The 24,959-nt window shown below is 42.5% G+C and overlaps 1 protein-coding gene across 1 annotated transcript in view; it reads left to right on the forward strand.

The window, feature by feature from the left end:
* LOC125465066 (ephrin type-A receptor 7-like) overlaps positions 1-24,959 on the forward strand; it is a 775,671-nt gene that overhangs the window by 342,826 nt on the left and 407,886 nt on the right. The window contains exons 2-3 of the mRNA XM_048558149.2: positions 10,927-10,991; positions 21,278-21,947. Coding sequence (XP_048414106.2) covers positions 10,927-10,991; positions 21,278-21,947 — 735 coding nt within the window. The remainder of the gene's footprint in view (positions 1-10,926; positions 10,992-21,277; positions 21,948-24,959) is intronic.

Raw genomic sequence — 24,959 nt, forward strand, 5'->3', positions numbered from 1 at the left:
GAACCAAAGACCCACTACCCATTGTGGATAAGACCAATGTCATATACAAGATTCCCCGCAAAGACTGTGACAAACACTACCTTGGACAGACAGGAAGGAAATAAACCACGAGGCTACACAAACATCAATTGGCAACAAAAAGTCACCACCAATACTCACTCATTTACGTTCATGTGGACAAGGAGAACCACCAATTCATTTGGGACAACACCAGGATCCTGGGACAGGCAAGGTTTGGACAAGAACGGGAATTCCTAGAAGCCTGGCACTCCATGAAGAAAACCATCAACAAACACAATGGGGCTTTACCCCATATACACTCCATTGTGAAGGGAAACCAGAAGTGGGATAATCTAGCTCACCAGACCCAGAGTTTAAGTAACAGGCAGGGAAACACAAGCGCTTTGTTGGAGGCTGCACTGATGAGGTTACCCAGCAAGGTAATGAAACGACTGCGGAACAACAAACCAGCTCGGCAAGCCAACCCAGCACAGCAGAATTTTACTTAATTTCACTGAAACCCTCCATATTCCTCAATATGAATGGATACTTTCAGCGGGTTCCATGAATTGCCCAGCAGAAATTTCAAGTTCCCGAGCAGTTCCTCCAGACTGGGCTATAATGGGGATTCCACAGTGTCCCTCTGTGTAACCGCTATTTACAGCGGAATAAGCACTGTCAGAGCATCTGGGCATATGACTTTGTCCGTGGCTAGCTAATTACCTAATAAGTGAAAATCAAATGAAAGAGCTTTTGCAAACCAGAATCAGGATGTTGGCCATATAGGCCTTTGAGCCTTGTCTAGGCACGGTCAGATTACAGCTGATCTGGAACCTAACCTTGGCTTTGTCCCACACCCCTTGAGACAATTGGCTGGCAAATATCCATGAATTGCAGCTGCAAAATTAACAATTCATAGAACCTCTACAGTGTGGAAGCAGGCTATTTGTTCCATCAAGAGCACACCGACCCCATTGCATGCCAACCCCATAACTCTGCATCTCCCATGGCTAATCCACCTCGCCTGCACATCCCTGGACACTATCGTATGGCCAGTCCACCCAACCTGCACATCTTTAGACTGTGGGAGGAAACTGGAGGACCCAGCAGAAACCCACGTAGCCACGGGGACCATGTGCAAGCTGCACACAGACAGTCACCTGAGAGTGGAATCAAACCCAGGTAACAGCAATGCTACCCACTAAGCTACCCAACTGATGTATTATCAATTTCCATTTACATAAGAAAGCATCAAACTTCTCTTTTGGTGTACCAGTGCATCATAATTTTGTCCCTACTAGGCCTGAATAATCTTGACTCCCAACCAGCGGAATTAATTTCTATCTCCCTCTCTTGAAATGATCATTAACGTGAAACTTTTGTCATATTATCCTTTCTGAATTCCCTGAAATACATCCTGGGTTCGTGTAATCGGTCTTTGATGTTAGCCCTTGGATCCAATTTGGTAATTAACATTGTACTCAATACCAGGATCACAACAGTATTTTTCATAAGTTTTGATGTTCACAACCACATTTAGAATTCCAGCTGCGTTTGTACAGCTCAACGGGTTTGCTGATATAGATTAGGCACATTTCAACTTCGAAATTGATCTGAGTTTTCATTTTGGAAACCTAAATGTGCTGCACAGTTGAGATACTGTAATTGATGTTCATGTCTGTCAAAGAAAGCAAAATGGGCTCGGATTTGTTAGTTTATAGTGTGCTGTTGTCCAGCAGAAGTTACTGAGTTTCCCTATATCAGCTGTGTGGTCAAAGATTTAGCCACATGCAGTAATTGTAACGGGAAAAAGAAACATTTTCTAATCAACCTGTTCAGAGATGGTGTTACACACCTCTGGAACCTGGGTTTCCTGTGCCAAAGGTAGTGACACCATTAATACCTCAATCTCCTGTTTCAGCTATTTTCAATCAATCTGTTCAAGTGTATCATATTTGTGGAGCAGGTGGGATTTGAACCTAAGACTCTTAGTCTAAAGGTAGGAATGCACCACAAGAAACCTGAGTTACTTGTTCAGGGTATTTTCTAATCAACCTGTTCAGAGATGGTATTACACACCACTGGTGCAGATGGGACTTGAAATTGGGCCTCCTGTCTCAGCAGTAGCGCCACTAACATTGCAGTGCAAGAACTTTTGTCCTACTGGTTCATCTTCTAGTGAATTTTCAAAATGCTTAGGTTTCCCAAAATGCAAATGTAATTATTTATTTTTAAAAATTCTAATCAATGTATTCAGCTCAGCTGTGGAGCAGATAGCACTTGATCACAGATCTCCTTACTCAGAGGTGAGGACATTACCACTGTGCCACACGAGCCCTTACCTTTTGGCTAATTTTAATATTCAGACAGGCTTTTACATATAAGTCAATTTTTATTTCACCTCATCCCCTAATCCCATATTTTCTTCCCCTTTTAATTGCCACTGTTAGTAAATCACTAATGTTTTGCCATAGATTAATGTAGGTGCAAAGCCCATTAAGGGCAATGGTAGGGAGAGGAGGAAGCAGACCTCCTGGCTCAGACAAGGCAGGAAAATGTGCTCCATCTGTGTATACTTAGTTAACAAACATCTGCTGACATTCAGCAGCTGAAGAACATAAAACCCTCAACTATGAAGAATTAACATTGTCACACTCTGTTTTTCATGTTGCAATTTTACTGAAAAACACGCAAAGCAATTACAGTGACAAATTTGTATTGCAGAACTCTTACTCATTCTTTTATTTATTAATCAAATGTAGTCAGCTAATTCCGGATTAACAATTCATCACACACAGTTCAGTGGCGAATGCTTTGGACCCTGCTGGAAGTATGGCCCTGTAGAGGTGGCCATGGCTGGGAATGGGCTCAGCTGTGATTACCCGTGGCCAGGAAGATAAGAGTGATGAGTGCTTGAAGGAAGCAAGTAGAGATTGGATAGGGCCGTGGAACGGTAGCCCAGCGAGGGGTCAACACGCTCAGAGATTATGGGGTGATAAATACTGTCTGGTATTAAGTCTGGTTGCTAAGAGTGAGACTGTAATTGTAGTGTGAAGATTATTATGAAAACAACAGATAAATTGTGTGGAATTACATAGAGCGGATTGTGTAAACCAAGGCTGCTTGGGAAATAAAATCCTACACATAAGATCAATTCTGACACAGCAATGATGATTCAACAATGCAAAAAAGAAAATTAGTTCATTGTGGCTTCACTTTTACAGGAATTGCAAATCTTCTTGTCTGCTTACAGAGACTATACATTTTGATTTACGTTCGAAAACTAGCTGGGTGGCGGGGAAATCAAGTTTTTATTAAGATTGAAGAGCTTAGTGAGTATTTCTGAAAACCATTTAAAATTTGATCAGTGTTTTGAAAGTGTATTGTTCTGCTTGGCTACATGTTCTTTTCAGACTTGATTAGGAAGAGCCAATTTTTTGTTTGAAAAGATGGAAAGAGAGGTTGATTGTAGACTGCAGCAAAAGATCAAGCCAGAAAGGAATAAATGGAAACATGCAACATTTCTGGGCAGTTTAAAGACCTTGTCATGTGCTTGTCATGAGGTACGTGAAATCAGATGAATTCAAGTGGAAACATACACATTACATGAAGCACTTTCCATAAAGGAAGTTTGTGACCGTATTTCAGATCCACTTTCTGCCATGTAGAAGGGAAGTCATCTTGTAAAAGACAGGGAATGTTGAGAATTTCACGCCGCCTTGAATGCAGTTGTAGCAACACTCGAGAAGCTTAACACATCCAGGTCAGAGCAGCCCATTTAACTGGCACCTCATCCACAAATATTCATTCCTTCCACCAATGACACTCAAGGCAGTGTGTGCCATCTGCAAGATGCTCTGCAACAAGTCATTCAGTCTGTTTAGCTAACACCTACCAAACCCATGATTGCTACCAACTGGAAGGACAAGGCAGCAGATGCATGAGAACACTATGACCTGCAAGTTCCGTCAGACCACTTACCTTGGAAATATATTGCTTTCAGTGTCGTTGGGTCAAAACCCTTGAACTCTCTGAACCTCCCTCATTACCACCTTCTCAAGGGTAACTAGGGCTGAGAAACAGATGTTGGCTCAGCCAGCGATGCCCTGTCTCCTGAATTGATTTTAATAGAAAGATAGTGCTTGACAGGAATAGTATCCCAAGATTGGAGAAAGCCGAAGTTGACCTCTGTCGCAATAATTGTTTTGAAATAGCCTGGCAGGTTAGTTTGATCAGCATCAAGCAAAGAACATGTTTCAGCATTTGGCTTTGGCCGTTATTCATCTGAAAATCCATGAAGCCAAACAGTGTATTTACCCTAATATTTGAAGCGAATGCCTCAAAGAAATACAAGATGAAATGAACTGCAGATAAATGTAATCCACATTGTTGCAGCAGAAATGAAATGAAATGAAATGTGCACATTGTACGAAAGTGTCTCTCTGCAAAGTTTGAAAAAGAAAATAAATTGGATTGGATTAATGACATCTCTCCAGTGTGAAACCATTCTCCTAAGCTTACTTGGATGTATCTTTAGTGCGCTGATTTACAAGTTGATACATGCTAATTAAAACATGGAGAAGTCATTGGTAAAGTTAAACTGGTAGAAATATCGCCTTGTGTACAATTTTATGTTGTATCCCTGCTGCTGATCACAATGTTAAACGGGCTTCCTGCTCAGCCTACGGGTAGTTTACTGCCACCATTCTTTTTCGGGTTGACATCTACACAGGTCCCATGGCCTAGTGTTGTTGAGGAAAACCATTTGGTAATCTAATGAGAGGTGGCTCATTTCATAGTCAAGATGCATGTCAGCAACTAAGTACCTGAAATATTATTGCAGTAAATATTGTTACAGGGACTTTGTGAGGGCGAGTTGATACGGGACCAATCGCTCATGTTCTCACACCAAGTCTAAATCATCAAGATGGTGCCAGAGCGTGGTGACATTTTGCGAGCTGTCTACAGCAGGTTTTATTCTTATATATCTTATCATCATTCTTGCTCTTCTGAACCTCAACTCCAAGTCTCACTGTATTCTGCCCTCTGTTCCACTACCTTGAGGCTCCTTGTATGGTATGCTCTGCCTGCGTAGTGCACAAAACAACAGATTTCACTGTATCTCGGAACATATGACAATAATAAATCAATCAATCAATCAATATGATATTATCATAGTAGGTTGTGCATAAGTCACTCTTTAGTATTAACCTTGACATGTGCTTCATCTCTATGCCAAAAATATGTGGAATATCTGCCGTCAGAAATCTATTAATGTTTTCTTTATCACTTTATCAAAAGATTAGCATCTGATCATTCATTAAAAATGAATGTAATTCCAGCAAGGCTAATTTATGCCAGTCGAGAGTGCAACTTGACAGCATGATCACATTGCCATAATTTGCGGGAGCTTTGGGAGAAAATTGACTTTCTTGCACAAGTTTTCTCTCACAGAAAGTGGCCATAATGTAGCCTTTGTAGAAGGAGTCAAGTAGATGAGCCGAATTGCTATACCTTGTGGCTGGTTGGCTCACCAAGCTGGTTCATGCGGAACAACAATGAACCAGCTCAGTGAGCCAACCAGCCACAACACCCACAACCCGAGCTAGAAATCTACTCCAAAACCTTAGATTGCTATGTCTTGTTTCTTGCTTGTCAAAGGAGGCAAGGTTTCTGATGCATAGCACTGCAGGGATTGTTTTGACTTGATTTATTATTGTCACATGTACAATGAAAAGGTGCAATGAAAAGTTTTGTTTTTGCACGCAGTGCAGGCAGATCATAACATACCAAGTGCATTAGGGCAATAGAACAGAGCGAGGAGTACAATGTTATGGCTGCAGAGAAGGTACATGAAAAGCAAGGTCAGCATTATATTTGAAATTTGAAAGGTCCATTCAGAGGTCTAACAGCGGGGGAGAAGTTGTTCCTGAACCTGTTGGTGCATGTGTTTAAGGTTTTGTATCTTCTATGATTCTGTGGTTCACCTATTGGGTAGATGTAAGATCCCATAGCATAATGTAGAAAAAAAGGTTAACTCTGCCCATATCTTGGCTAATATCTATCTCTAAAACAATGTCATTGCATAGGTAATGGCTAAACCACCATTTTTTCATTGTTGATTGTGAATGTTTGCTCTGTGCTTCTTTGCTGATTCTACATTACAATAGTGAATACAGTTTAAAAGTACTCCATTCAGTGTGATGCACTTTGGGACATTCTGCGTCTATGAAAGGCACTTCATAAACGGATCAAACAATTGTTTGATTGCTTTACTTTTCCTCTGCTGCAGTGAAATAAGTATTATTTTAAATAATTTGGACATAAGGATTTATAATACAAAGAAAATAATCAGGTAATAATGGATGAATTTGAAGTGAGAGCCAAGTTATGCCTGTGCATAGATGTAGTCACCCCACTTTGGCTGCAGATTGCAATTAATCTCAGTTCTCTATGAGCTGTACCACAGAGATGCTGGGAGTCTGAAATAGAAGCAGAAAGTGCTGGAGAAACAGGTCTGGCTGCAGCTGTGGAATCAGAAAGTTAATGTTTCAAGTCCAATACAACTGTCGTTTGGAAAACAATATTTTTAACATTCTGCAATTGTTTGTAGATACTCACTTCTGAGACATAACAGAGCTTCACCAACTGCCAATAGCTATACCAGCTGGTTGAACAATGGGGGCTTAGTTGGCAACACATTTTCAGATCCATTGGTTTCTACAGGGCAGCTTGAACATTTTAGAGAGGAGAGCTTCCTGTACCTTGTGGATTCGCAAAGAAGGGCAGAAAGAAAACCTATGATGGAATCATCAAGCCTGACCTTTAGAGAATGTCAACTTGATGGGCACATTGGAATTGATTCCCTCCACAATGTGTGTTCTGCACTACAGTTTACACATTCTAAATAATACCATGGGGTTTCTGATCCCTCGGTACTGCTGTCATTGATGAACTCAAATGAGACTGAATAAATATGACCCCTTTGTGTTAACTGGAGACATGGAGTTTATTTTAACATTGGAACACCTTGTAAATGAGTGATAATTGTATTAATCTTCCAGTAAATGTCCTGTCTGATTTTTCTGATTCATTGAATCAATTCAAGGGAAAATCAGTTGGGTATACCAATTCACATCACCCATTTTGCAATAGATTTCAGTGCGAAACACCCTTTGACACAATATTAGCAGATTTGTACTATTTAGGTGCTGTGGTATTGGCACTTGATCTATGTCCTGCTATGAAATAAATGATTCAGTTCTCATTATAAGTGCATAAAATGTATGACAGAAGTCGACCTTTCAGTCTATGAAGTCTGCTTTGCCATTCTACAGGATCATGGCTGATTGATAGCCATCAACTCCCCTTTCCTGCGTTTTCGAATAACCCTTGTTTCCTTTACTGATTAAAGTCCTATCTTGGTCTTGAATATACTCAATGACCCAGCCTCTACAGCCCTTTGCAGTAAAGAATTCCACATATTGACTACCCTATGAGAAGAGAAAAAAACGATCCTCCTTTATCTGTGTCTTAACTTTTCTGACCACGTATTATGAAATTATACCCTCTGGTCCTGGACTCTGACACAATGGGAGACAACCTGTCCACATCTACTCAGGCAAGTCCCCTAAGAATCTGAAACAGAAATTGCTGGAAAAGCTCAGCAGCACTGGCAGCATCTTTGGACTGAGAAGAGAAGAGAAATCAGAGTTAACATTTCCCGTTTGGACATCCTTCTGGCTCTGATGTTCTGAACTGGTTCTGAGGAAGGGTCACTGGACCCAAAACGTTAACCCTGATTTCTCTGTGCAGATGCTGCCAGACCTGCTGAGCTTTTCCAGCAACTTCTGTTTTTGCTACTGTTTTGCAGAACTCAGTTTTTTTGGCTTCCCCTAAGAATCTTGTGTGTTTTAATAAGGTCCCCCCCTTATTCTGCTACGCACGTTGGAAGAGGACTCTCTGTGCATTGACACATACATAAAACTTTGAGATTTTCTGAGTGAATTTTAGATAAGTTTTGCTTCAGTGTGCACAGTTATTCTGTTGTGGTATATAGCTCACTGCAGCCCTTGGCTTTTGCTGGTACAGGGTTAGTTTAAGAATTGTGTTCAGTGTTGAAGGAGGAGTTTTGTTGACTCTTTTCTTCCTGAATTATGTGAAGATGATGGTGCCCCTTCTCCCAAAGTGCAAAGGGCCAGGTCAAGCTCACCTGCACTCGGTCAACTTGTCACACAATCATACAATGGCCGATGGGTATTTAATAGTCTTGAGGGGGGAGTTTTTGGCCCCATCAGGGTGGCTCAGTGCTTAGCACTGTCGCCTCACAGCACCAGCAACGCAGGTTCAAGTCCAGCCTCAGGCAACTGTCTGTGTGGAGTTTCCACATTCTCCCCGTGTCTGCGTGGGTTCCCTCCAGGTGCTCCGGTTTCCTCCCACTGTCTAAACACGTGCAGGTTAAGTGGATTGGCCATATTAAATTGCCCATAGTGCCCAGGGATGGGCAGATTAGGTGGATCAGCCATGGGAAATGCAGGGTTCCAGGGATTGGGTGTCTAGGTGGGCTGCCCTTCAAAGGTTCAGTGTGGAGTCAATATGTTTCATATTTGGATATAGCTATGACATTTTCTAACTATCTTCTGTGTTGCCAATTTGATGCAGTCTTCCCTGTCTTACTCTTCATGTCACTTACTGACCTGCTTAGCTTATACCCAAATATCGTTCTGTTCTGAAGTCTTGGCACTTCCTTTGACATGAGCGAATTTTCCCTTTGTTTGATCCTCCCACTTGAAAAAAGCTAACACCTCAAGAAGGCCTGAGATAATGGGAACTGCAGATGCTGGAGAATCGAGATAACAAAGTGTGGAGCTGGACGAGCACAGCAGGCCGACCCGAACGTCACCTTGTGTGCTCCTAAGATGCCGTTCAGCCTGCTGTGTTCATCCAGCTCCACACTTTGTTACCTCAAGCCTGGTCGGTGTAGGGCAGGCCTGACTCCTGCTGGCTCTCTGCTGCTCTCTTTTGTTACGAGACACTTTAGTCTTCAAGATACTGTGTGCTGAGAAGCTCCTGAAACCCCTTCTAGAAACAATGCCTCCCTCCTTTTTACTGCTTTCACTAGGACTCCTGCAGCTGTGCCAGAGAGCCTGGCATCCTCCATTTGCTCCAGTTCCTATGATTTTGCCTCCAGCCAAGTATCTCTGAGGTGAATGAACCAGCTTCACACATGCAGCCTTCTTTTAAGAGGGCAGGCCACCTTTTTGATGTTCAGATCACTGCAGAGGCTGCTGTTGGCCTCTTACTGACCATGCAGCCAGTCAGCCGTGCGAGCTTCACTCTGAAAGCATTTGGATGAGGAGGTAGCGCAAAGTAGATGTGGAGAGTGGAAGCAGCATAGTTACCAATTGTAAGCCCAATCCCCAGAGTGGACTCTTTCCAATTTCCACCCCGTAGTGTTTGTTATTTCTGTTGTATGTGCATCCTTTTCATGTGCTGATTGGCAAAACCAGAATCCAGCCTCGCTTGCAAACAAAACCGAAGAGGTCACTTCGGAGAACCAGCCTTGCCTTGTGGATTTCGGCACTGCTGAAACTCCATCTGCACTTGCTCTTTCATCCAAAGCAAAGTTGCTCAGGGTACTGATAACATTTACCCTGTGTGCCACCAGCACAGTGCTCTGCCACATTACCTGTGGCATTTCATGTTTATAAATCCCTGTGTCTCAGCAAAAATCAAGCCTTGCTGGGGTCATTAGCTGCTGTTTGGAGAAAAAAAAACCTTTTCAAGAAACTGTCCTTTAATATCTCATTGCAAAGTGTGAGCTATGGTGTGGGATCTTAGTTATTGCTCAGTTGGCACTTGGAATGGGCTCTTTTCAAATAGTACTATTCCAATTTTCATCTGTCCTTTGTATGGCTGAATCAGCATGTTCAATTAATTTTAAAAAAAGTACAAATTCTCACTGTCTTCATTTGGAAATTCTAATCCCTGACTTAGGACACAGATGGTAATTATGGAAACTCTTACTCCAAGTCAAAATCATTCCGAACGATAATAGAGCGACATAAACTGAGCGATTACAAATGGTGAGGTTAGGCATGAGATTTTCTTCATCTTGTTTCATATTTAATATGGCCACTTTTGGAATGCTGCTTTCACTTCTGGTTTCCCTGCTATAGAAAAGATGTTGTGAAACCCGAAAGGGTTCAGAAAAGATTTATGAGGATGTTGCCAGGGTCGGAGGGTTTGAGCTACAGACAGAGAGGCTGAATAGACTGGGTGTTTCCTCCCTCAGAGCGCCAGAGGCTGAGGGCTGATTTTATAGAAGTTCATAACATTATGAGGGGCATGGATAGGGTGTATAGTCAAGGTCTTTTCCCCAGGGTAGGGGAACCCAAAGCTGGAGGGTGGTTAGGTTTAAGGTGGGAAGGGAAAGATTTAAAAGGGACCTAAGGGACAACTTTTTCACACAGAGGGTGGTGTGTGTATGGAATGAGCTGCCAGAGGAAGTGGTGGAGGTTGGTACAGTTACAGCATTTAAAAGGTTTCTGGATGAGTATATGAATGGGAAGGGTTTAGAGAGATATGGGCCAAATGCTGGCAAATGGGACAAGAATCATTTAGGATATCTGGTTGGTATGGACAAGTTGGACCAAAGGTTCTGTTTCTGTGCTGTACAGCTCTGTGACTCTATATACTGTTGTGCTTTACTCATGAACATCTCGGCTCAGACGACAATAAGATTACTTTTACTCGGGATCAAAGGGGTAATTATTTGCCCCTCAATTACTCTTGCTTCCCATATGGGAAGAATCCCCATGAATAGAGAATGGGTTTGGTGCTTTGAATTGACACACAAGAGACAGAGTTTTTATGTGCTTTTTCATTAATGCCTTTTCTCTCCATTTTTGTGTTTTTGAATTTCAGTTGTTTTGCTGGATTCTAAAGAGTCACAAGCTGAATTGGGATGGACTGCTCACCCGTCAGATGGAGTAAGTCTGAATTACTTCCTCGCTGTTTGCCCTTGAAGTGATCTTCACAGTGCATTTTGCCAACTCATTTAAAACCCGAATTTTATTTGCGGCAATCGTCAATCTTGGGGAACCAAGTGGATTTCGATTGACAATGAGAAGTTGGAGATCAAGACCCCAGTGGTTTCATTTTTCCTGTCCTCTGTCATTCAGTTAAGATTAACAGTATCGCACCACTGCCATGTGTCCTGGAACCCTGTGTCATGTATCAGTGACAGTAAGGTCTAGGCCTGAAATGTCAGCTTTCCTGCTCCTCTGATGCTGCGTGGCCTGCTGTGTTCATCCAACTTTACACCTCGTTGTCTCATTGTGTGTCAGTGTTCTGTCTTATGGTTCCCACCAGTTCAAAGAGATCGCACTGTTTGACAATAACGCTTCAGCGAATGTAGATTTTTTTTAGTAAAGCCTGTTATGACACAACTATGGAGCAGGTGAGATTTGAACTTAGCCAATAAAAACCAAAAGAACTGCGGATGCTGTAAATCAGGAACAAAAACAAAGTTGCTGGAAAAACTCAGCAGGTCTGGCAACATCTGTGGAGAAGAAAACAGAGTGAGCGTTTCGAGTCCGCTGACCCTTCCTCAGAACTCAGGAAGAACTCAGAACTTCCCCAGTTCTGAGGAAGAGTCGCCAGACCCGAAATGCTAACTCTGTTTTCTTCTCTGCAGATGCTGGAGAATCTGAGATAACAAAGTGTAGAGCTGGATGCACACAGCAGGCCAGGTAACATCAGAGGAGCAGGAAAGCTGACGTTTTGGGCCTAGACCCTTCTTCAGAAATGGGGGAGGGGAAGGGCATTCTGAAATAAATAGGGAGAGAGGGGGAGGCGGATAGAAGATGGATAGAGGAAAAGATAGGTGGAGAGGAGACAGACAGGTCAAAGAGGTGGGGATGGAGCCAGTAAAGGTGAGTGTAGGTGGGGAGGTAGGGAGGGGATAGGTCAGTTCAGGGAGGTTCGACAGATCAAAGGGGTGGGATGACGTACGTAAGTAGGTAGGAGATGGGGGTGGTGCTTGAGGTGGGAGGAGGGGATAGATGGGAGGAAGGACAGATTAGGGATACGGGGATGAGCTGGGCTGGTTTTTGGATGCGGTAGCGGAAGGGGAGATTTTGAAGCTTGTGAAGTCTACATTGATACCATTGGGCTGCAGGGTTCCCAAGCGGAATATGAGTTGCTGTTCCTGCAACCTTTGGGTGGTATCATTGTGGCACTGCAGGATGCCCAGGATGGACATGTCGTCTGAGGAATGGGAGGGGGAGTTGAAATGGTTCATGACTGGGAGGTGCAATTGTTTATTACGAACCAAGCGTAGGCGTTCTGCAAAGCGGTCCCCAAGCCTCCGCTTGGTTTCCCCAATGCAGAGGAGACCACAACGGGAACAGCGGATGCAGTATACCATATTAGAAAATGTGCAGGTGTGCCTCTCCCATTCCTTAGATGACATGTGCCTCCTGGGCCTCCTGCAGTGCCACAATGATGCCACCTGAAGGTTGCAGGAACAGCTATTCACATTCTGCTTGGGAACCCTGCAGCCCAATGGTATCAATGTGGACTTCACAAGCTTCAAAATCTCCCCTCCCCCCACCACATCCCAAAACCAGCCCAGCTCATCCCCGTATCCCTAACCTGTCCTTCTTCCCACCTATCTCCTCCTCCCAACTCAAGCCCCACTCCCATCTCCTACCGACTAACCTCATCCTGCCCCCTTGACCTGTCTGTCTGTCCTCCCTGGACTGATCTATCTCCTCCCTACCTCCCCACCTACACTCACCTTTACTGGCTCCATCCTCGCCTGTTTGACCTGTCTGTCTCCTCTCCACCTATCTTCTCCTCTATCCATCTTCTAACCGCCTCGCCCCCCCGCCCCCACTTATTTCAGAACGCCCTTCCCCTCCCCCGTTTCTGATGAAGGGTCTAGACCTGAAATGTCAGCCTTCCTGCTCCTCTGATGCTGCTTGGCCTGCTGTGTTCATCCAGCTCTACACCTTGTTATCTGAGCTTTTCCAGCAAGTTTGTTCTTGAACTTAGCCAGTCTGACTCAGATTTAGAGACACTGCCACCCAATCAGACGAACCCTATCTTGAAGATCACACTATCTCCTGCAGATCAATACGTTTTGCTCATCACTTGACTGTACTACACAGCAAATGATGTTGCACTGTTGGTGCTGACGTATCCACATGTACAATGTATTGTTCCTAAATCACATTGAAGCAATATAACAATATAGCCATCGGTGTGGGTGTTATTATCAATGCAATATAACTTCCAACCATTCTAGTTATGCTCAAAAGCTTGCCACGCAATAATTTGTAGATCTTTTATTTGTGTCCTCAGTCAACTTTTGGTTCTAAACCTACATTGACGAAAGTGCTAATTCTGTTTGTTGAGCGTGTTATATCACAGTTCTAGTTTAAATGCACAGACTTGTTCAGAGATTATAAGGACTCACATTCAGGCAGTTTCCCAGAAATCTTACATTAAAATGATAGCCCTCTAATTTTTCATCTTTTAAAATATCTGAATTCTTATGCTCATCAAGTGGTGGAATGTACCTGTTGCAGGCAGTCTTCTATATACCTGGAGCAAAATCTCCTGTTTTCATTTGTGAGTAGTCTGTTTCTTTAAGTGCCTGAGCCCTCTAACTGTTTTACCTGACTGCCGACGTGAGGTATCTTCAAGCTGTCGGGTTGCATTAATCCTTGGTGCCAGCATCAAGCCTTCCCAGATCAGGAACTGGTTGCTTCCCAAGTAAAGCTTTCCCTGTTCTTCCAGAAATGCCTAAGTTCAGATTCTGATGTGGACCCCTGCTCCGCTGATGTGACCATTTTAATTTCCAGCAGCAGCTACACTATCTTCTCTTTGGATGAGTTTGAGAGAAGATGGCTCTATACCAGCAGTGTTGCTGGCCTCCTCACTGAGAAACCCAAGCTAACGCATAGGAGAAATGGGTTGAAATCCATTAAAATAAATCTAGAACCTAAACATGATCATGAAACTACAGATTAAATGCCGTAAAATCCTATTTGGCTCCCACATGTCATTTAGGGGAGGAGATCTACCATTCTTCACTGGAGTAGCTCACATGCAAATGCAGATATACAGCATTGTGGTCAATCATTAACTACTCTCCAGGGCAATTGAGGCTGCGCAATGAACACTGACACCACCAGTGACTTCTTCATCCCATAAAAGAAGAAATATGAGTTGTGTTTAAATTATATTGTACATGTTAAGCTGCTTGAAACACCCTACCTGAGTGACATGGTTAGCTCATTTTTAGCAATTCCTTTGTGATAAAAATTCACCAGGAATGTTAGATAGTTATTATTCATTTACTTAGGGTTTACACTCTTATTGATTTTGAGATCATTAAAGATGTCCTGAGGTGAGACTATTGTTTGCTCAGATATCCTGTTTGATTAACTGATTCTCTAGTGGGCACTAAACTGCTTTTTGGCAGCATGGAACAGTGGTTGCTTGACGTATTTTTGCAATGTGCTCTCTAAAGGACATTGGCCAAGTATGGGGGAGGCGATGGCCTAGTGGTATTATTGCTGGACTGTTAATCCAGAGACCCAGATATCATTCTCAGGATCCGGGTTTGAATCCTGCAGATGGTGGAATTTGAATTCAATAAATGTCTGGAATTAACAGTCTAATGATGACTGTGAATTCATTGTCGATTGCTGAGAAAAATCCCATCTGGTTCACTAATGTCCTTTAGGGAAGGAAACTGCCATCCTTACCTGGTCTGGTCTACATGTGACTCCAGACCCACAGCAATGTGGTTGAATCTTAACCGCCCTCTGGGCAATTAGGGATGGGCAATAAATGCTGCCTGGCCAGCGATACCTTCATCCCATGAATGAATAAAGAAAAAGAAAGTAATTTCAATGGGCAAAGTATAGGTGCAGGAGCACAAACTAGAGTTGCTCTTCAGGATCTTGTGAGAGCCTTGGTGCAGCTGACTTCTTCCAGTCAGTGCAAACTTCTCCAACTTGGTGTTAAATTCAGAGATTGCTGGGGGTTCTGACTCTCTTAAGCTTATTAACAACTCAGGAAAGACCCCAGGGTTAAAAACCCACTGTAACCACTGGGTAAGTATTAAACTGAGCCACTGAGCACTCCCAACGCCAACTCCTCCTGAGTGCAACTTCACCTTATGACCTGACCTTGATACCTGCCTCATTCCTGCACAACCCAATTCCTGAATCTGCCCCTCAACACAACCCTGCTTGACTCTCTTGTTCCCCCAACTCCCCTGGATCAGATACATCCCTCCATCAGTTCACAGGCCCAATACCCCCACCAGAACAACCCCACAGATGCATTTATTCGATGACTGTGGAAGAGGGGTCATGAAGTGAAGAATGAAAATTACATTGAAGTCATTGTTTCAGAGTGCATTTAATGGAATTTCAAGTTTCCTTGGATCATCTGTCTCCTGCTTCTGAGTTCTGATCTTGTTGGGTGCTGCACCAGTGTCCACGTCCCCATCCCACCCACCCACAGCTACTTCTTGGTTCAATCAAGGAACCACTGGACTTTTGCCCTTCAGTTCAGCACTGTGCATGTCAGCATGCATTCAGCACCAAGCCCCTGGCAGATGAATAGTATTCTAATGAGTTGCAACATTATTTTTAAAATTTTCTTTCATGGGATGTGGACTTAGCTGGCAGTGCCAGCATTTGTTGCCCCATGCCCATTTACCCTTGAGAAGGCAGTAGTGAGCTGCCTTCTTGAACCACTGCGGTCCATGTTGTGTGGGTGTCCTTACGCATCAGTCTCGCGGTTGAAGAGTTTGGGTGGGAGAAGCAAATGGACAGTCAACTTCGTGACCAGTTTGACTGCAGAATGTAATATTGGCACTAGGCATTAAACTGGAATAATGCGAGGAATGCTTATTTTGTCAAAAGGTAATTATATTTATCAATTACGTTGTCTTTATCCACTTTTTTACCCACAAGCCTCTGCCATTCCCTGAGGAGAGGGCAGTTTTGATTACTTTTTCGTCAAAATGACTATTTTATATGAAAGTAGCGTCTGGGATTTGCAGACCACACTTGCTTTCAAAATGCATCAATAGCATTCAATTATTACAACCACTCTTCTTGACCTGTGATCATACCTAGATCTTGCTTTTATAATCCCTTTGAAGAATAACATTGTTTAGATTGTGTTTTTCAAGAATATTTGAATGGGGATAAGGAAACAAATTTAAACATGATAGATTGTACTAATTACACATTTGTTACAATCTTTTTGTTCGAATAATAAATCCCTTTCAGTATTTTTTTCTCAGGGGAACAATTCAATTGAATGTTTGTGATTTGAATACAGACTGGATGATGAGTTTGAGTGGGTTTTAAATTTCATGTTTTGAATAAAAGGCTTTTTTAAAAAAGAGAATTCTCCCATCAGAGAATTTTATTGGGCTAAGATCTAAGCATCTTTCCTTACCTTGATCTGAGATTTTTTTAAAAAAAATTTCATTTGTGGGATGAGGGCGTTGTTGGCTAGACAGCATTTATTGTTTTTCCCTAATTGCCCAGAAGGAATTTCAGAGTCATAGAACATAAAACATAGAACATTACAGCACAGTACAGGCCCTTCGGCCCTCGATGTTGTGCCGACCTATCATATTGATCTCAAGCCCATCTAACCTACACTATTCCATGTACATCCATATGCTTGTCCAATGACGACTTAAATGTACTTAAAGTTGGTGAATCTACTACCGTTACAGGCAAAGCGTTCCATTCCCTTACTACTCTCTGAGTAAAGAAACTACCTCTGACATCTGTCCTATATCTTTCACCCCTCAATTTAAAGCTATGCACCCTCGTGCTCGCCGTCACCATCCTAGGAAAAAGGTTCTCTCTATCCACCCTATCTAACCCTCTGATTATTTTATGTGTCTCAATTAAGTCACCTCTCAACCTTCTTCTCTCTAACAAAAACAGCCTCAAGTTCCTCAGCCTTTCCTCAAAAGACCTTCCCTCCATACCAGGCAACATCCCAGTAAATCTCCTCTGCACCCTTTCCAAAGCTTCCATATCCTTTTTATAATGTGGTGACCAGAACTGTACGCAATACTCCAAGTGTGGCCACACCAGAATTTTGTACAGCTGCAGCATAACCTCTTGGTTCCGGAACTTGACCCCGACAAGAGTAAAAGCTAAAACACTGTATGCCTTCTTAACAGCTCTGTCAACCTGGGTGGCAACTTTCAAGGATCTGTGTACATGGACATCGAGATCTCTCTGCTCATCTACACTACCAAGAATCTTACCATTAGCCCAGTACTTTGCCTTCCAGTTATTCTTACCAAAGTGCATCACCTCACATTTGTCCGCATTAAACTCCACTTGCCACCTCTCAGCCCAGCTCTGCAGCTTATCTATGTCTCTCTTCAAACCTACAGCATCCTTCGTCACTATCCACAACTCCACCGATCTTAGTGTCGTCTGCAAATTTACTAACCAATCCTTCTATGCCCTCATCCAGGTCATTTATAAAAATGACAAACAGCAGTGGACCCAACACCGATCCTTGCGGTACACAACTAGTAACTGGTCTCCAGGATGAACATTTCCCATCAACCACCACCCTCTGTCTTCTTTCAGCAAGCCAATTTCTGATCCAAACTGCTATATCTCCCACAATACCATTCCTCCGCATTTTGTACAATAGCCTCCTGTGGGGAACCTTATCGAACGCCTTGCTGAAATCCATATACACCACATCAACCGGTTTACTCTCATCTACCTGCTTGGTCACCTTCTCAAAGAACTCAATAAGGTTTGTGAGGCACGACTTACCCTTCACAAAACCATGGAGATGTCCAGCTTGAAAACAGACCCTTCAGTCCAACTTGTCTGTGTTGACCAGATATCCTACATAAATCTGGTCCCATTTGCCAGCATTTGGCCTCTATCCCTCTAAACCCTTTCTATTCATCTACCTATCCAGCTGCCTTTTAAATGTTATAATTGTACCAGCCTCCACCACTTCCTCTGTCAGCTCATTCCATATGTACACCATTCACTGTGTGCAGAAGTTGCCCCTCAGATCTCTTAACTCTTTCCCCTCTCACCTTAAACCTATGCCCTCTGGTTCTGGACTCCCCCAGCCTGGGGAAAAGACCTTCCCTATTCACCCTATCCATGCCCCTTCATGATTTTATAAACCTCTGTATGGTCACCCCTCAGCCTCTGATGCTGCAGGGAAAATAGCCCCAGCCTATTCAGCTTCTCCGTTTCACTCAAACCTTGCAACCCTGGCAACATTCTTGTAAATCTGTTCTGAACTTTTTCTAGTTTTACAACATCCTTCCTACAGAGGGAGACCGGAATTACATGCAATATTCCAAGCATGTCAGAACTAATGTCCTGTACATCTGCAACATGACCTCCCCCTGCCTTTACTCAATGCTTTGACCAGTAACCGCAAGCATGCCAAATGCCTTCTTCACCATCCTGTCTGCCTGCAACTCCACTTTTAAGGAACTATGAACTTGTTCTCCAAGGTCTCTTTGTTCAGCAACACTCCCTAGGACCTTACCATTAAGTGTATTAACTGGCTGTAATATTAGTTCCTTTTCCCTAATCTCTCATCTATTGGAACTCACTATCTATCTATACTTCTCATTAAGGCCTTACATGCTTATAATCTCCCAGGTGGAATATACAGACTTGACCACATTGCTGTGGGTCTGGAGTAACATGTAGGTCAGACCAGGTAAGGATGGCAATTTCCTCCCCTAAAAGACATTGATTTACTAATGTCAACTTGCTTCAACTTTGGAGCCCACTCCCTCCGCTTTCAGATCCTTTGCTTTCAACAGACCTTGGGAATGCTCTGGCAGGCTAGCACCAAATGCCACTATCAGCTTCCTTGGATTCCCTTGGTGCAGGGCTATGAAAACAGAGGGCCTTCCCTCTGGCTGATGCTGTCTTCCCCCGGAATAATCCTAGTGCAACTGAAGCAGAGTCACTCAATCGCATGACTGGACCCCACCCTCACCTTTCCAGCAAAATAGCTACCTCCAACTTGTACATATTGTAAAACCCACTGCCTGCCCTTAGCTTTCCAAATGAGCATGCATAACTACAAGAAAATATGACAGTAAAACACCATTCATTTACAGTTGTCATAGAATTTAAACACTGGCACCTCACTTTCAGAAAAGCAAAATCTTGGAATTCCACAGTCAATATCCTCTGAGAATGTGTGAATCTCTGTGTGTTTTGCAAAATAATTTGTGGAATATTAAGACCATCAGAAATAAAAACAGGAGTAGGCCATTCTGCCCTTCAAGCCTGCCCCAACTTTCAGTAGGATCATAGCTGACCAGGCACTCCTCATATCCACTTTAACCCACTTAAAAGTAATATCTAAAATGATCAAAACATTATTGCGGGCATGCTTCCCAATTTGCTCCTCATCCATTAAATTGCTCAGTGTTATCTCATGGGAGACTTCCTGGTTAATGATGCAGTTAACGTTTGTTGACATTTAGAAATGGTAAGAAAAGCTATTCAGTGGAAGTATGAAATCTTCTGGAGATTTCTTATGGTGCTTAGGAAATACAGTGCCACTGTAGCAGTGCTCCTAGAGTTCTGGTCTCACTCACAGTCTCCTCACTCATTTAGAGTTTGAAGATAAACACGGACGGTCAGCCAATCAAAATATTGAAAGGCTAAATCGACAGAATCCACGGTTGGCAATTTTTTACAGATGCAAACCAACCTTGTATGCTGATTGCTTCTCAACTGCAAACTGAAGTTGATAAAATGTATTTCAATCCCAAAAACATCCTCATCAGATGAAGTGAAAGTGTTTTTGAACATAACTCAAAAAAAACTTCCACAAAACAGACAATAGCTAAACTCTCAATCTGCCAGAGTCTCACTAAACGTAAAACTTTGTGGCCTTGACCAGTGACTGCTCGATCAGAGTAAAACAACATATATTCAGCAGAACAGAGTGTAGATTGCTATCTTTATAAACCAATGTATCATCTGATTTGTTTCTTAAATGAGAAATACGTTAAGGAGACAAAAAATTCAAACTGAACGATTAATAAATTATGATATTGCTATAACTGAGTCTATATGGGATAATAGAGTAACAACTTCATTGTGGTCAAGACAATGTTTAACTAAGCTATGATGAGGCTGTGACTGAACAGCTACGAGACAATTGCAAACAGCTATTCTGCAATATAGATTATTCAGAAATGTAGTTTACATTAAGTGCATGTTCTTGTAGTGTGACATTTATGTGCTGTGTGGAATCAAAACAAGATGGAGATGGGGGAAGGATTAGGAGAGTTCATCAAAACCTTAATTCAAAAGGTAAAAGAAAAGAGAATTTCATCCATTAGGTTCAGTCAGGATTTGAATGTGCCTTCAAGGCATAGCAGTGATTTGATGCATTGTTATAGCCCCCCTGTCTTCAGCCTTTAGGTGAAATATTAGAATCTAGTTTTTGAAAAGAAGAAATCCCCTGCTGTGGAAAAAAAATGCTTTTAACGAATGGTCTCTGGCAAGAAAATGGTCACATTGAGGTTCTATATGTGTGCAAAAGTGGGAACAGAAAATAATTCCCATAAAACTTCCAATAAAACTGAACAATACATGGTGGGGAGAGAATAAAGGGAGGTTGGATACATAGTACCTGCTGCAATGTTTCCTACATAACCTTGGGTATACGCTCACTACAAGGCTTTAACAAACATTGACCCACCTCCCATTTCCAGTCACAGAACCATATGATAGAATGTAGGAATGTGCCTTTCAGCTCCTCAAACCTGCATCTCCATTCAATTAGATTGTGTTTGACCTGTACTTTGAATCCACCTGCATATTTACTTAATACCTAACAAAACACTATTAATCTCTATTTTTAATTGGACTCTCACTAACAGCTTTTCTGGGAAAGGTGCCAGATTTCCATTTCTGTGTGAAGAACTGCTTGCTGACACACTGTAAAGAGGCGAGTTCTAATTTCAAAGTTTTACCCTCTTTTTAGGGACCCCACACGAGAAGGAATGCTTTCTCTCTATCTTTACGAAACACTTATTTGACCCCAGATTAAATAATCTCTTCAATCCTGGCCATGATTTTCATTTGAGTCTTGAGGAATAAAAACAATGGCGATGGTCGAATATGAATAATAAGTAAGGAGCGAGTGTATCTTGCTTTGAGATTTTTAAACGTTGTTTTATCTCTCTCTTCAGTGGGAAGAGATCAGTGGAGTGGACGAAAACTATAAACCAATTCGCACATATCAGGTCTGTAATGTCATGGCTCCCAATCAAAACAACTGGCTTCAGACTGGTTGGATTGCACGGAGAAATGGCCAGAGGATCTTCATTGAGCTGAAGTTCACGTTAAGAGACTGTAACAGCATCCCAGGAGTAGCTGGGACGTGCAAAGAGACATTTAACCTTCACTACATTGAGTCAGACACCGATCTCGGAGGAAACATTGAAGAAAGCCAGTATGTGAAAATTGACACCATCGCAGCGGATGAAAGCTTCACTCAAGGGGATCTTGGAGAACGCAAAATGAAACTCAACACAGAAGTTCGAGAAATTGAGCACCTTGGCAGGAAAGGATTTCATCTCGGCTTCCAGGACGTAGGGGCTTGTGTGGCCCTGGTCTCAGTGAGAGTTTATTACAAAACCTGCCTTTCCACCGTGCAAAGTCTGGCTGTCTTCCCAGACACAGTGGCAGAAGCTGCATTTTCGACGCTGGTGGAAGTGCGAGGATCGTGCGTTAATGACTCGGAAGCTGAAATGGGAAATCCGCCGAGGATGCACTGCAGTGCAGAAGGTGACTGGCTAGTACCGATTGGGAAATGTACTTGCAGTGCTGGCTACGAGGAGAAAGATGGCAGGTGTGAAGGTAAGCTCTTTGTCGCAGAATGTTTCTCTCTAGCTGTTGTGAGCTTTGAGTTTGTAAATCTGGGCAACAGAAATGACATCTGTATTGCAATAGCATTCATGCCAAATATAGGCAAAGCTGCACTTATTGCCTCTCCCTTGATGACATGAGAGAGGATTATGGGTCTTCTTGAGCCACTATTATCCTTCAAATGAAGGTTCGCCCACACCGCTGTTTGTCACATGGTTTCTGGCTATGATAATCTTACACAGAGTACATTTACCTGAGTCAAGGAGATGCCGAACCTGGAGGCGATGCTGTTGTGACATTGCAGTATTTTGCTCTCTTCTTTACCATCTGACTGCCAGGCTACCTTTATCTTCATCTTAAAAAAAGTAGAGGAAGCTTTACTTTGTATCTAACCCTGTGCGGCCCTGTCCTAGGCGTATTTGACGGGGATAGTGTTTTGCTTTCAGTGTACAAGAGTAGAGGGAGCATTATTCTCAGTTTAAAAGCAAAGTCAGCCAGGGCTAGAAGTGTTCCCAAGTGAGTGAGCTGCTGCAGTGCCCTTCCATTGATCGGTACCCTGGCCACAGTGCTGATGAGTAATGAGGTCATTGGTAGGGATGCTGATCTAGAACAACTGCTTTCTTCTGGAACATGTTAAACGTGAGTACTAAGGCAGCTGCAGCCATTCTGATAAGTGGCGAGTGAAGTCAACACAGCTTTAAGGTGAACCATTCATTGAATGTCCTGCCTCTGCCCTGGTCTTATATTGATATCTGGATATGGTTGGTTTACCAGTTAGAGGTGAATGTTGATGGTGGAGTGCTGAGTCTTGGGAGTGTCTTTTTTTCTCATGAGTGATGACCATTACTTGGTAACTTAGGCTCGTAAGTCATCTTCAAATATGAGTGTAGTTGATGTTCCGAAACTGCTGTAGATTGGCACAGCTTGCTCCTTTATTGTGGAATTTGTTAATAGGACTAAATACTGTCATGTTTTATACAAATGAGCTTCAAGTGACCTTGTGACAAATCCTGACTGGAGCTACTTGAGCCGAGGATACTTCCTGCAGCAATGACCTCGGGCTGTGATGATTGAGCTCGCTCAACCTGGATCATCATTCCTGTGCGTCACGGTGGGTCCAGATTTGCATCTGATCTTGATTGATGCCTGGATCAGTAAGATACCTGATGTCCTGTTCTCTGGATCCAGACCAGGGCAGGAGCAGCAGACAAATAGGTGCTAACAGAACGTGAACTAACCAGATGAGTGGTGAATGAGCGTTGCTTAATGTCACACTTGTTTATTTTGATGCTGATTAACAGGAAACTGATCTATCAGTTGACCTCATTAACATTGCTGGTAGAGAGTCCATTGCTGAAACAATATAGCATTGACTCGCTACAATTTTAATCTAACCTCTTCTGGAGGCCAAAGTCAATCTTTTCTCATTGCACATAGTTCCATAACTAATTGGACTCTGTAATAGCAACGCTGAAATTCATTTCCTTTCTGACTCCTAAGCTACAGATGGACTTCACAATGTATTAATGATGGATGGCAGGCACTTAAATTGCCTGGATATAAGGAAATGAAGTAATGAGCTTGATGAAATTTTGTTGAAATATAATTGCCTATAGGGTTGCTTGGAGCCTAATACTTTAAAGTGCTTGATGCATTTTTTGTGTGTGCTTGTAAATAAATTGGTAGCTTCCAGAAATTGATTTAAATTTTAGATTTTTCTTCCATTTTTAGTTCACCAATTATTGCATCCTCCTCCAACCATTAAGAAGATTCCCAGAATCCAGAAATAGCTCTAAAATTATCATACAAATGTGCAAAAACAGCCCTTTTAACAGATGCAAACCTCATTAAAACAAAGGAAACTCTAATTGATTTTTTAAAGAATTTGTCCCCTTTATAATTTGAGTCAAATATAAAGTGCAACTGCACGGGGTTCATAATGCATTGCCCAGAGAGGGGAAAATCTGCATCCTACTCCTTCGATTAACTTAGTGAGGAGGGTGCCAGTGGCAGGCACTCAGGGATTCTTGCCCAACATTGAGATAAATGGAGATCTTTAAAATCGTTAAGGAATTTTTGGTTAGGCATAAGGAATGCGTTTCCTCCTTTTGGCCAAACCAGGAGAAAGAATAGCAACCCGAAAGTTGGAACTGAGGTTCTTTCGGAGTTAAGTCAGGAGGCACTTTCTCCAAACAAACAGTAGTAAAAACCAGGTTAAAAAAGAGCTCCCCCCCGCCCCAGCTCCCAACAAAGGCTTTGAAGGCTCATTCAATTGAACCTTTCAAGATAGAGATCAATCGAGTTTTGCAGGTAACGGTATCAAATGATGCAGATCAATGGTAAGTAATTGGAGTCAAAGGAAAAAGATTGGACATGAGCAGATTGAGCAGCATTCAGATTTGTGAAGCTCAATGGCCAACTCCTATTCATACTTTTATATGTCCTATGATATGCTCAAGGACACAGGACACATTAATGGAAGAGGGAGCCCACTTAAAGCACAAATAGAGATGTGATTTATGTCTGCTGCTCGACAGAATGTATTCTGATTTTCTGCACATTCTTTCAAAGGTGAGATAACCTGTACATACCAGACAATCACAGGGAAAATAGAACTCATTGCTTTTAAGAGTTCTTTAACAGCATATAGCACTTCACTTCGGAAAGGTTAGAGGAAACAAGCCCCCACTCCTCCTGTCTGTGACAAGCTGATACAAAAGGTAGAAATTGCATTCATGTAGCACCTTTTACTTTCGGGTAAAGTCCCAAAATGTGTCAAAGTCGATGAGGTGCTTTTGAGATACAATTTGGAGAAATGTAAGAACAACAGGCAATCAGCAAGCTCCCTGAAAAAGTACAACATAATAAATGCTCAGATTACCTATTGTGAGAAGTTAGTTGGATAAATGCTGGGCAGGATACTGAGGGAATGTGATTTAATAGTTATCTAAGCATTTTGTCTGCTGGGGGAGCAAAAACTCAGTGAAGGTGCTAACAGTTGAG

This window comes from Stegostoma tigrinum, chromosome 24 (assembly GCF_030684315.1).
Source record: "Stegostoma tigrinum isolate sSteTig4 chromosome 24, sSteTig4.hap1, whole genome shotgun sequence".
Classification (NCBI taxonomy): Eukaryota; Metazoa; Chordata; class Chondrichthyes; order Orectolobiformes; family Stegostomatidae; genus Stegostoma; species Stegostoma tigrinum.